At 35.1% G+C, this 14,074-nt stretch overlaps 1 protein-coding gene across 16 annotated transcripts in view; it reads right to left on the reverse strand.

Annotated features, from left to right (window-relative positions):
* LOC106880141 (uncharacterized) overlaps nt 1-14,074 on the reverse strand; it is a 56,471-nt gene that overhangs the window by 2,089 nt on the left and 40,308 nt on the right. For all 16 annotated transcript variants that reach the window (XM_089342507.1, XM_089342497.1, XM_089342503.1 and 13 more), the window contains 10 exons: nt 13,696-13,887; nt 12,258-12,491; nt 7,989-8,390; nt 6,648-6,764; nt 5,895-6,016; nt 4,803-4,914; nt 3,866-4,050; nt 2,922-3,012; nt 2,009-2,105; nt 325-368 (listed from right to left, as the gene is read on the reverse strand). In XM_089342507.1, coding sequence (XP_089198633.1) covers nt 325-368; nt 2,009-2,105; nt 2,922-3,012; nt 3,866-4,050; nt 4,803-4,914; nt 5,895-6,016; nt 6,648-6,764; nt 7,989-8,390; nt 12,258-12,491; nt 13,696-13,887 — 1,596 coding nt within the window. The remainder of the gene's footprint in view (nt 1-324; nt 369-2,008; nt 2,106-2,921; nt 3,013-3,865; nt 4,051-4,802; nt 4,915-5,894; nt 6,017-6,647; nt 6,765-7,988; nt 8,391-12,257; nt 12,492-13,695; nt 13,888-14,074) is intronic.

A 14,074-nucleotide genomic window follows, 5' to 3' on the forward strand; every position in this document is an offset into this window, starting at 1 on the left:
TGGGGGGACCATGATTCTCAACCATTTTTTTACCGATGGAACGCCTTTCATTTCTATTTTACTCAGGACCCTCCTAGCCATTCCATGTTTAACCAAATGCTATTATATTTATAGAATTAAATACTATTAGGAATAGTATTAAAAAAATTAAAATATTTGTGTGTTCTTGTAAAGCTCGCCAAGAGTTTATGCGGAGCCCAGTTGAGAATGACCAGTGCAGGGTATATGTTGTGGAAGACTTTTGAAGATGCTTAGAGGTGCAAAGAGGGGGGAAAACATCAACAAATGAAAGTTGTTTTAAAAAAAAAAAAAATCTATTTTTACCTCTTGTGAATCCACATCTTGTAGAAAGGCCACAAAGGTTGGGACTGAAAATGGATAATTGATAATTATTTCAAACAGGATAGATTAGACATAAACTTGTATATGGATATATATAATTTGTATACGGGTATACAAAGTGTTTTCAACTGTGAGATTGATATTATTGATACGTCTAAGAGACTTTCTATTTGCCCTACTTGAGTAGATGTCTAACATTAAAGAAAACGACCTCTCAAATGTTTCAGGGTGACCAACGAAACATTACAAATACTATGCCCACAATATATCAACTGTTTTGTTATCTGTAGTGAGCCCATCCAAGGCTCACTATAAAGATCATCATCATCATCATCATCGTCGTTTAACGTCCGCTTTCCATGCTAGCATGGGTTGGACGATTTGACTGAGGACTGGTGAAACCGGATGGCTACACCAGGCTCCAATCTAATTTGGCAGAGTTTCTACAGCTGGATGCCCTTCCTAACGCCAACCACTCAGAGAGTGTAGTGGGTGCTTTTACGTGTCACCCGCACGAAAACGGCCACGCTCGAAATGGTGTCTTTTATGTGCCACCCGCACAAGCCAGTCCAGTGGCACTGGCAACGATCTCGCTCGAAAATCCTACGGGAGCCAGTCAGGCGGTACTGGCAACGGCCACGCTCAAAATGGTGCATCTCATGTGCCACCCGCACAAGAACCAGTCCAGGGGCACTGGCAACGATCTTACTTGGCTTGCCGGGTCTTCTCAATGCTCAAAACTCTGTAACCTGAAACAAGTAATTTCCATATTAATAATGGATGAAATTTTGTTGAAGCAAATATGTTTCTTCCACTGAGTAGGTTATATAAGGGGAGGAAGGGGTATCAGTTACATCAGTACATGACTGGTACGTCATTTTATCGGCCCCAAATGGATGAAAGACAAAGCCGACCTCAGTGGAATTTGAACTCAGAATGTAAAGAGCTGGAAGAAATGTCGCAAATAGTTCGGCCAGCTTACTACCTTTATAATATTTCTTTTTACTAATAGGCACAGGGCCTGCAATTTCGAAGGAAGGGGCTATTTGATTACATCGACAACCTCCCCAACCCCTGCTCAACTAGTGCTTATTTTATTGATCCCTGAAAGAATGAAAGGCAAAGTTGACTTTGGTGGGATTTGAATTAAGGATGTAACGAGCCAGAAGAATACCCCTAAGCACTTTGTCCAATCCATTAACAATTCTGCCAGCTCATCATCGTTTGTTCATCGTTTAACGTCCGCCTTCCATGCTAGCATGGGTTGGACGATTTGACTGAGGACTGGTGAAACCGGATGGCAACACCAGGCTCCAATCTGATTTGGCAGAGTTTCTACAGCTGGATGCCCTTCCTAAACGCCAACCACTCAGAGAGTGTAGTGGGTGCTTTTACGTGCCACCCGCACGAAGGCCAGTCAGGCGGTACTGGCAACGGCCACGCTCAAAATGGTGTATTTTATGTGCCACCCGCACAAGAGCCAGTCCAGGGGCACTGGCAACGATCCAGGGGCCATCATAATAATAATAATAATAATAACAATCTGGTTAGTGGTATCCAAAGAAGCGGAATGTCTTCATTTGTTTAGAGAAAAACAAAAATGTTGCACAAATCATCCAAACTATAACAAGTGACGCAAAAAAAAAAAGAAAACGAAAATACCTACCATCAATAGATAATGACACATTCTTAAGCATACTTTCAGACCAGTGAAGGATGTCGTCATTTGAATTAGAAGATTGGAATAATTTCACTACGCCATCCTGGTAAAAAGAATATAAAACACTTAGACATTTAGAATATTCATCTTTTGGCTGGTTTGCAAAAAAAAAAAAAAAAAAAAAAAAAAAATTAGCCTTCCACATTTCCAATCCATAAATTCATACAATGACTCTGAGATTTGACTTGTTTTGTTTTCTTTGACATGGGACTTGATGGCTACCCATGTCCATGTGTTAATGAAACATCCAGCACTAAATAGCATCTCATACGAGGCTCAGAGACATCTCTACCCAATGCCTGCTGGGTCCCTTTGAGTAACACAATGCACATTCCAGCATCTTCATCTCGATATTTGTAACAACTATTTCCATCTTTTATTATATATCTACTGCGTTTAATATAAAATTGATCTTCTAATTTAACAATCAACATCCTGTGCAAGAATCTCTCCCCTCATAGCACCCAATCAAACCACCAATGTTTCCTATTTATTTTAAAGAACGTTATGAACTCTCTTATTTCAGGGAGAAACCTTCAATCCTTCAACATTAAACCAGATATATTTGGCTTAAATATTTTACCTGTTTTTAGTTTAAAACTGGCCAAGATCAGACCTCTCACACCTATCCTACAATGCCATTAAAAATATACAATTACATCATTGAAATCTCAAAGCTATGAGATAATGCATGATTAATTCAAAACTATAAAACTATGTAAATAAACAAACATTATATTTGACAGGCAAGGTTAATTCTTTCCTCTTCAATCAACCAAGATTGTCCACAAAATTAGTAAACAAAAAAGATACAATTACCTAAATATTTTGAATGTGTGCAATAGTTTAAACGACTTACTGCGTTATGTTTATTTTTTGATGATTTCGATTTTGTATTCTGAGATGCTCCAGATGATACGGCAGTCAAACTTGGGAAGCTATTAGTGTCCCTGTTACAAAAACAAAAATAATAATAATAATAGTAATGATGATGATAATAATAATAATAATAATAATAATAATAATAATCATCATGATTTCTTACATAGGCAGAAAGCCCTCAAATAGGAGAGAACAAGGGTTTATAATATTAATACTTCTAACAGATTGTGTTCCACTCTGAGATACAAATCTCAATATTTATATCAAGCTATCTCTGCTGACTGTTGTAGACTTTACATTTCAACTTCTTTCTGAATTTATATGGTAGCAAACATTCAGGAAAAAACACCATAGTTTAACTGACAAACTTCATTTTTCCCCGCAAGATGTAAGGGTTGAACAGCAGAGGTAATTTCACCAGTGTAGGGAGGATTGTAAAGGTCATGGGGACTGTCCCTCAACTTATAAAAATAAAAGAAAACAAAAAAAAGGAGCAGTCAGGCAGAGCTAGAGACAGTGCTAGGAGAAAAGTGGGAGACACAGGCAGAGAGTGTCGGAGACAAACGGACAGTGTTAGAGACAGGCAGATTAGAAACAGATGGATGGTGTCAGAGACAAGCAGAGAATGCCATAGACAGACAGACAATGCCAGAGACAGACAGACAATGCCAGAGACTGACAGACAATGCCAGAGACAGACAGACAATGCCAGAGATAGACAGACAGACAATGCCAGAGATAGACAGACAGACAATGCCAGAGATAGACTGCCATTGTGTATCTGAGACAGACAAATAATACCAGAGACAGATGGACGATGCTAGTCACAGAGACAGAGAGAGAGTGTCACGCACAGGTGGATAATATCAGACAGACAATGCTAGATGCAGAGATACATTATATAGATAATAGTGTACTTACAGTGTACTATTCTTTGTAGGAGAGGGCTGTTTTTTATTGTTTTTCTGGGTCTCCCACATAGAGCTGGCACTGGTCTTGTTTCCCTGTATTTGCCACGGACCTTCCGAGCCCCAGTTGGAGGTAGGAGATGTTGAGACAGGAGCTGCTGAGCCCCATACAGCAGAACTTCCAAGAGGATGAGATGACTAGAAATTATAAGGCTCACTTTTAATATTATTAATGAAAAAAGATGAGCAGAAAAGCATGAGAGAGAGAATAAAGCAACTGTTTTTTTTTAAGTGATATAAACTCCATCTCCCACACAATGCATGTGTGTAATACAAACAAACAAACGTTAAATAAAATGTGAAGATGAGATTTCAAAAACAACATTTGTAAGCAAATGTGAAGATGAGATTTCAAAAACAACATTTGTAAGCAAATGTGAAGATGAGATTTCAAAAACAACATTTGTAAGCAAATGTGAAGATGAGATTTCAAAAACATTTGTAAGCAAATGTGAAGATGAGATTTCAAAAACAACATTTGTAAGCAAATGTGAAGATGAGATTTCAAAAACATTTGTAAGCAAATGTGAAGATGAGATTTCAAAAACAACATTTGTAAGCAAATGTGAAGATGAGATTTCAAAAACAACATTTGTAAGCAAATGTGAAGATGACAGAGAGAGAGAGAGAGAGAGAGAGAGAGAGAGTATACTTCAAAGAGGAAAACCTACCAGCAGTGAGAGTGTGATAAAAAGAAAAGAGAGTGTGCATTATATAGTTAGAGAAGTCTAGCTTTACAGTACGAGGAGAAAGAGTTAACGAGAGATAATATAAAAAGGCTGCCATATATAAAATAAACTTTAAAAAGTTTATCATGGAAATAAACTGAATGAATGGTAGGGAGACAAAAAGAGACAGAAGAAAGAAATATAGTAGATGCTAAAGCATACTTTAGGAACTTGTGTTTGTGCAACTGGCTTCTTCTTCTCTTCTTCAAGCTGTTTCGCTTGTTCTTGCTGAATTTCTAATAACGATTTCGCACTGGATTTACCCACAACAATTCTAGAGAAGAAAGAAAAAAGGATAAAATACAATTGCAGCGTGGAAGGTGTTTATAAGCCATTTAAAATAACACACAAAAGCCATCAGATTCACTTCAACATTTAAATTTAATTTGTCAAAATATTTTCGTCGCTTTGAGACCGCGACCTGTCCACTGACAAAATTGTGCTGCATCTTAATAAAATCCAACATTTCTGTTAAATTAGATATAGTGTCCTGACTTTAAAAATAAATTTTTCACAAGAAGTTTTCTCTTCTATATGCAGAGTGAAAGGATTAGAGGCAGTAACATATTAGAAGGAGATTTAATTACATTTGATTCCAGTACTCAACTCGTACTTATTTTATCGACTCTAAAAGGAAGAAAGGCAAAGCTGACAGTGGCGGAATTTGAACTCAGAACATAGCGATAGGCAAAATACTGCTAAGCATTTCATCCAGCATGCTAACAATTCTTATTTCTTTATTGCCCACAAGGGACTAATAACAATTCTTATTTCTTTATTGCCCACAAGGGGCTAAACATAGAGGAGACAAACAAGGACAGACAAAGGGATTAAGTTGATTACATCGACCCCAGTGCTCAACTGATACTTATTTTGTTGGTCCTGAAATGATGAAAGGCTAAGTGAGCCTCAACAGAACTTGGGATGAAAAGATGGATAAAATGCCACTAAGCGTTTTGCCATGTGCCAAAGTTTCAGCCAGCCTACCACCTTGTAGATGTTCTCAAAATATTACTGTTGCTTATCATGCCTAAAGAGATAAAAAGCTAAACTTGCCCATGACATAATTTGCAATTAAACTTAGCCCAGCACTGCTCATTTCATAAATACATTCTCTAATAACAAATAACAGGACAATTTAAAAGAAAGGAATCTAGATGTGAAAAGAAAGATTGTAGAAGCAGTAAGAGAGAGACAAAAGGAATGTAGAGTTTGACAATGGGAAAGTAATTCAAAGAGAAATGAGAAACGAACTTGTTATTGGCCCAGATTTTTGTTTGCTGTGTGTGTGCTGCCACAGCCTGCTGTTGCTGCTGCTGCTGCTGCTGCTGTTGTTGCTGTTGTTGCAATTGTTTAGCTTCAGATTTTCGTTGGTTCTGCAAATAACGACAATAAAAATAGTAGAGAAAAAGGAACGTTTTCATTTTGAAGAGCATGGTGTCATCACGAAATAAAGCAAAGTATATTCTTCAATGTCAAAACTTTTAACAACACGTATTCATTAAATTATTAAACACCCACCACCACAAACCATCATTTTAGTCAGCATTTTGACTCTTAAAACTCTTGCCCTTGTTTTTAATCTACACATAAAGGAGAAGTGTATATAGACACAAAACTATATATAGCTGAGTTTCACATGTCTTATGAAACTAGAGACCTGCACCTGGAAAAGACCTCTCTATGACACACACCTGGGCAACATTATTCCTTTTCTATTTCATCATCATCATCATCGTTTAACGTCCGCTTTCCATACTAGCATGGGTTGGACGATTTGACTGAGGACTGGTGAGCCAGATGGCTGCACCAGGCTCCAATCTGATTTGGCAGAGTATATGCCTGGTACTTATTGATCCCAGAGGAATTAATGGTAAATTTGATTTGGGGGTGCAAGGTTCAATTCAGAGAGAGACAAAACTTCAAAATAATTACTCAATCACTTCACAGTTTCACCAATAATACCAACAAGGAATACACACAGCACACTTTAGAATATATACTCACTTCTTTTTTCCGTTCAATTTCTTCTTGTTGTTGAATTTCAGCAAGGGAAATGGTTTGACTTTGAGATAGGTTAGTAGCAGAGGAATTATTTTTAGCCCAGTTGGCACCAGCAGGGAGCTGTTAAGTAAAACAATGACATCATCATATTAAAGAATATGAAAACAGGGGGTGTGATATACTAACTGGAAGTCGAAAGAGAAATAGCCAACAGGCAATATTGCAGCAAGAAAAGAATTAAACGACAGCAAATGGCTGAACATGACAGTACGAATGCAGGTGTGAGCGATTGTAAGTGTACAGGTAATAGATGAAAATGTCTGCATGCTTCAGTGAAGAAGAAGAAACAAAGAAAGAAAACAGATCCTCATTGTCATTTAACATCCATTTCCCATACTGGCATTGGTTGGACAGTTTCACCAGAGCTGACAAGCCAAGGAACCACATCAAGCTCCAAGAGGCTACTTTGACATGGTTTCCAGGACCGGATGTCCTTCCTATCACCAAGCGCTTTACAGAGTGTACTAGATGCTCTTTACTTGGTGCCAGTTACTAACAAAGTCACCAAAGAATTTGCAAGACAAGACAAGACCACTCAACCGAGGGAGGGAGTAGTATAGAGGTAGGTGGCTTTCAGCCAGGTGATGAGAGGTTCAAGGATGATAGAGAGAAACAGGTGTCTTGCTATAAGGGTAGATATGTGGTCACCCCAGCTGGAAGAGAAAGAGGAAGGTGGTGTAGAGGTAGTAGGGTATACCCTCAAGTTACAGGAAGGGAAATAAAGAGAAGTGGTAAGAGCAAGAAAGCTGACAGGAGTGTGAGGGGTGAGTGGTAAAGGGAGAGAAAGAAATGCAATGAGTGGGGGAATAGCAGAAGGAGGTGACGGTTAGGGAGGTAATAGGGGGAACCAAAGATGATGTGAAGGGAGTTGAGGTAGTGTGTGCAATAGAAATGTTCAGTGCTAGATACATGAAGATGGAAACGGTTGGAGGGGAGATAGTGGTAATGGAGTAAGGGCTGCTGCTCGCAAAACGAGGGGGTATACTCAGAAAAGGGCATTCAGTGGAAAATCAGATGGTAAGGGACAATATTGAGAAAGAGAGAGAGAAAAAGGAACGGGTTCCAGGAAGGAACGGGTTCCAGGAAGGGACGGGTTCCAGGAAGGGACGGGTTCCAGGAAGGGACGGGTTCCAGGAAGGGACGGGTTCCAGGAAGGGACGGGTTCCAGGAAGGAACGGGTGCGGTGCACAGGAACAACAGAGCTACTCAGCTGCTGGAATTATCAGAAGGGGGTCGGTCAACACATATTTCGTCCCCATAAACAAAGAAAAAGAAATAAATTACTTGTATTTTGGCCAGCTGTTCCTTCTGTTGCTGCTTCACCTTGCGTAATGCCTCGTGTTGTTGCTGCTGCTGTTGCTGCAGCCGCTGCTCCTGCTCTTGTTTTCGCTGCTGCTCAAGTTGCTGCTGCTTCTTCAGTTCTTCCTGTTCCTTCTGTTCTTTCTGCTTGCGCAGCTGTTCCTGGTGCTGCTGTTGTTTGAGAATATCCTTCTGCTTCTGAGCCTCCTGCTTGCGTTGCTCTTCCTGCTGCTGTTTGCGTTGCTCTTCCTGCTTGCGCTGCTCCTCCTGCTTGCGCTGTTCCTCCTGTTTGCGTTGCTCTTCCTGCTTGCGCTGCTCCTCCTGCTTGCGCTGCTCCTCTAGTTCCTGTTGCCTCTTCTGTTGCTTCCTACGTTCCACCTCTTCTTGCTGCAAGAAACAAAATAATAATAATAATAATAATAACAATAACAATAATAATAATAATAATAATAATAATCTCTACAGGAAGTGCAAAAAATCGTGCTAACTGGAACGACTCATGTACTAAGAAGAGCATTATCACTGTGAAAATAACTTCCATTCATGATTTTTTTTTTTTTTTTTTTTTTTTTTCCCTTAAATACATGTTTTACCTATGAATTTGCGTGTGTAAATTGGGAATGCATACAACAAGTTTCTCTGCCCCAGGTGTACGGAAAACAGTTGGCGAGAAATGGGAGAAAATTTGAAGAAAGAAGAAAAAAAACAACATAATAATAATAATAATAATAACAATAATCCTTTCTACTCTAAGCACAGGCCCGAAATTTTGAGAAAGGGGACTAGCTGATTACATCAACCCCAGTGATTCACAGGTACCTATTTTATCGTCTCTGAAAGGATGAAAGGTAAAATTGACCCCGGTGGAATTCAAACTCAGAAATGCAGTGAGGGGCGAAATACCACTAAGCATTCCGTCCAGTATGCTAGCAATTCTGCCAGCTTGCCACCTTAAATAATAATAATAATAATAATAATAATAATAATAATAATAATAATAATAATAATAATAATAATAATAATAATAATAATAATAATAATAATAATAATAATAATAATAATAATAATAATAATAATAATAATAATAATAATAATAATAATAATAATAATAATAATAATAATAATAATAATAATAATAATAATAATAATAATAATAATAATAATAATAATAATAATAATAATAATAATAATAATAATAATAATAATAATAATAATAATAATAATAATAATAATAATAATAATAATAATAATAATAATAATAATAATAATAATAATAATAATAATAATAATAATAATAATAATAATAATAATAATAATAATAATAATAATAATAATAATAATAATAATAATAATAATAATAATAATAATAATAATAATAATAATAATAATAATAATAATAATAATAATAATAATAATAATAATAATAATAATAATAATAATAATAATAATAATAATAATAATAATAATAATAATAATAATAATAATAATAATAATAATAATAATAATAATAATAATAATAATAATAATAATAATAATAATAATAATAATAATAATAATAATAATAATAATAATAATAATAATAATAATAATAATAATAATAATAATAATAATAATAATAATAATAATAATAATAATAATAATAATAATAATAATAATAATAATAATAATAATAATAATAATAATAATAATAATAATAATAATAATAATAATAATAATAATAATAATAATAATAATAATAATAATAATAATAATAATAATAATAATAATAATAATAATAATAATAATAATAATAATAATAATAATAATAATAATAATAATAATAATAATAATAATAATAATAATAATAATAATAATAATAATAATAATAATAATAATAATAATAATAATAATAATAATAATAATAATAATAATAATAATAATAATAATAATAATAATAATAATAATAATAATAATAATAATAATAATAATAATAATAATAATAATAATAATAATAATAATAATAATAATAATAATAATAATAATAATAATAATAATAATAATAATAATAATAATAATAATAATAATAATAATAATAATAATAATAATAATAATAATAATAATAATAATAATAATAATAATAATAATAATAATAATAATAATAATAATAATAATAATAATAATAATAATAATAATAATAATAATAATAATAATAATAATAATAATAATAATAATAATAATAATAATAATAATAATAATAATAATAATAATAATAATAATAATAATAATAATAATAATAATAATAATAATAATAATAATAATAATAATAATAATAATAATAATAATAATAATAATAATAATAATAATAATAATAATAATAATAATAATAATAATAATAATAATAATAATAATTGATTCTTGTTTTATTGGCTACAAGGGCTTCAATTTTAACATTCAAAATCACTTGGCATTTCGTTTGTTTGCTCTTTTCTGTTTCTAACTTTCATCATCCAACTAGCTTACTACAAACAGAAAATGAGAATCGTTTGTAGGTGAGAATCCAACCAATTCTATAAACAACTGAAGGGACGAAATGCAAAATTTAACTCAGTGAAGTTTTTCAATAATATAAAAGAACATTGTAAAGCATCTTGCCTGGCACACAACTGGATTTGCCATCTAAGATGTAAAGACACAGAAGAAAACAAGTAAAGCAGCATAGTAGAGGAAAACTGAGCTTGCAATCTAGTTTCAATTCCAAATTGTAACTATCATCATTTAACACCTGTTTTTCATGCTGACATAGGTTGAACGGTTTGACTAGAACTGCACCAGGAGCCACACCTGGCTTCATTAACTGTTTTGGCCTGGTTTCTATGACTGGAGGCCCTTCCTAATATCAACCACTTTACAGAGAGGACTGGGTGTTTTTTTTTACATAGCACTGGCACAGGTACTTTTTATGTGGCACCAGCAGGGGTGGATGGGTCTTCTAGGGTACAGCAAGATGCCAGATATCTCAATATTCCTTTGATTTACACATTCTCCAATAAATAGACATCACAACTCTTATTTCCTTAATAAGGCCCCATTAAGTTTGGATGACTGCGGCCATGCTGGAGCACCGCCTTTTAGTCGAATCAAATCGACCCCAGGACTTATTCTTTGTAAGCCTAGTACTTATTCTATCGGTCTCTTTTTGCCGAACCGCTAAGTTATGGGGACCTAAACACACCAGCATCAGTTGTCAAGCGATGGTGGGGGGACAAACACAGACACACAAACACACACACGCACATATATATCTATACTATATATAAAACAGAGATGTGTGTGTAATCGCTTTTCACGTGAAATCGACTTCACCAAATGGTTCCATACTTGTAATGCGTGAATAATTTGACCTCGGATAAATCTTAGGCTCTTCATTTGATTTTTTTAATTAAAAATAAATAATATTGCTTTATATTTAAGATTCACTTCTTTAAAAAGGTTCCTCTACGTCAACTTCCGGTATTGACATAACAACCGCAAAAAGCTTCACTCTCTATTTTGTGTGTTCGTGTGTATGAGAGAGAGAGAGTAAATACTACATACACACCGCTCTCTCACTCTGTCTCACACACATACACACACACACACATACACACGCACACACACACACACCCATGACTCACTCACACTCTGTCTCTTACAAACACACACATACATAAATGTATACAAACATATTTACAAAGACACACGTGGGTACGCGCACGCGTGCGTGCGTGGGGGGTTCCACAATCGCCATTTATTTCAATTACTCTTGTGAGGATATTCACGTAAATCATTTTTTTCATTTAATCCCCATTTTAATTTTCGTAAAAGTTTCCAAGTACCAATGAGGCTTTTTGGCACATCTTCAATTTTCCCCATTCATGAGAGGCGCCCAGCCATCATTCATCTGAGAGTCCATCTACAGAATGTCCTCTCAAATTTCTATACAGCATATTTTGCCTTTTTTTCTTCAAGTATATAAGCAACAATTTCATTCCCGAGCAACACCGGGTGCCTCTGCTAGTATATATATATATATATATATATATATATATATATGACGGGCTTCTTTCAGTTTCCGTCTACCAAATCCACTCACAAGGCTTTGGTCGGCCCGAGGCTATAGTAGAAGACACTTGCCCAAGGTGCCACGCAGTGGTACTGAACCCAGAACCATGTGGTTGGTAAGCAAGCTACTTACCACACAGCCACTCCTGAAAAAATTAAAAATAGAGCAAAAACCTGTTGCTTCTTCAACTCTTGTTGTTTCAAAGCTTCTTGTAGTTTCTGCTCAGATTTCTTTTGTTCTTCCTTAACTTTCTTCTCTTTCTCAAGCTGCACCTCTTCCATGTGCTTCTGTGTATTCCTCAGTTTAACCTCTTCTTGTTTCCTCAGTTCCTCCTGCTTTAATTTCTCTGCTTTCTTCCATTCTTGGTCAGCATATAGCTTCTCCTGCCGCTTACTTTCTTCTAATTTCTGACAGAGAAACAGAATAATACAGAATGTATAAGATAATGGAACCCATCTTAAGAAAAAGGAGTAATATTCAGAACACTTTCACAATTCATTCATTCATTTTAAAGTCTGTTGCCAGTGCCCCTGGACTGGATCTTGTGCAGGTGGCACGTAAAATACACTATTTTGAGCGTGGCCGTTGCCAGTGCCGGCTGACTGGCCCTCATGCGGGTGGCACATAAAAGCACCCACTACACTCTCGGAGTGGTTGGCGTTAGGAAGGGCATCCAGCTGTAGAAACTCTGCCAAATCAGATTGGAGCCTGGTGTAGCCATCTGGTTTCACCAGTCCTCAGTCAAATCGTCCAACCCATGCTAGCATGGAAAGCCGACGTTGAACGACGAACGATTAACCAGCTGACAAAAAGTGGACAAAGGTTTATTACTAAGGCATTATTTTATAGCCCCATACTCCATCCTCTTACTGACTTTTACCTGATTTTTCAACTAAGGGACTTTTACAGTTCTATATTTAAGAGATGAGGAATTATTTACATTATTTACATTTGACGGATATTTGTCCTCATCTTGTTTGTTGTTAACACAACGTTTCGGCTGATATACCCTCCAGCCTTCGTCAGGTGTCTTGGGGAAATTTCGAACCTGGGTTCTCATTCTTAACGATGTAATAATAGTAACATCGTTAGGAATGAGAACCCAGGTTCGAAATTTCCCCAAGACACCTTACGAAGGCTGGAGGGTATATCAGCCGAAACGTTGTGTTAACAATAAACAAGATGAGGACAAATATCCGTCAAATGTAAATAATGTAAATAATGTAAGGGACTTTTATTCTATTTGTTTCAATAAGGAATTATCAACAAATTTTCTTTAAGTATTATTGATGTCTGATGGCTGAAAGCAAGATACAGAAACACTGAACACAAACTTCCATCAAAATGCATGTTGCTTTTAGGGTCATAACGTTGAAACAACCCTGTTAGTGGTTGAATAGCCATTTATTTTCCTTTATATTATTTCAATTCTCTCTCTCTCTCCTTTTCTCTAATTTCCAATGATAGTAAAGCCAACCATCACAGCAACTTAAATCGCTGCTCATAGCTGAATTTTAAAACTTAAGTGAAAAACTATACCCACTGTTTGAAATATCTATCAAATGGGGGCAGGCAGAGCCCCACCCCCAACTACAGAAAAAGATTTCTTACCAATTGCAACTCATGGTTTTTCTTCATTTCAAGCTCTTCTTTCTGTCTCCTAATTTCTTCCTTCTCCCTCTCAAATTCTTCCTTCTCACGCCGTAGCTGTTCTTCCTGTCTGCGTAGCTCCTCCAACTTGCGCAGTTCCTCTTCCTTTCGCTCTTTCTCTTCTATCTCCTTCCGTTCCATCTCTTCATGTTCCTAGACAAAAACATAATACGGCAAATAATTGCAGAGTGATAGGAAACCTGCTCAGCAATGAACAGGTTTAGCAAAATTGTGACATGTTTTTCATAAGCAAAAACAAAACCATTTTATACGCGGAGTTAAAGAACCTGAACGATCAAAAAGATACAATTGGGTTCTATTTATTGTTAAATATATTTAA

Source organism: Octopus bimaculoides, chromosome 26 (genome assembly GCF_046866305.1).
Source record: "Octopus bimaculoides isolate indiv1 chromosome 26, ASM4686630v1, whole genome shotgun sequence".
Taxonomy (NCBI): Eukaryota; Metazoa; Mollusca; class Cephalopoda; order Octopoda; family Octopodidae; genus Octopus; species Octopus bimaculoides.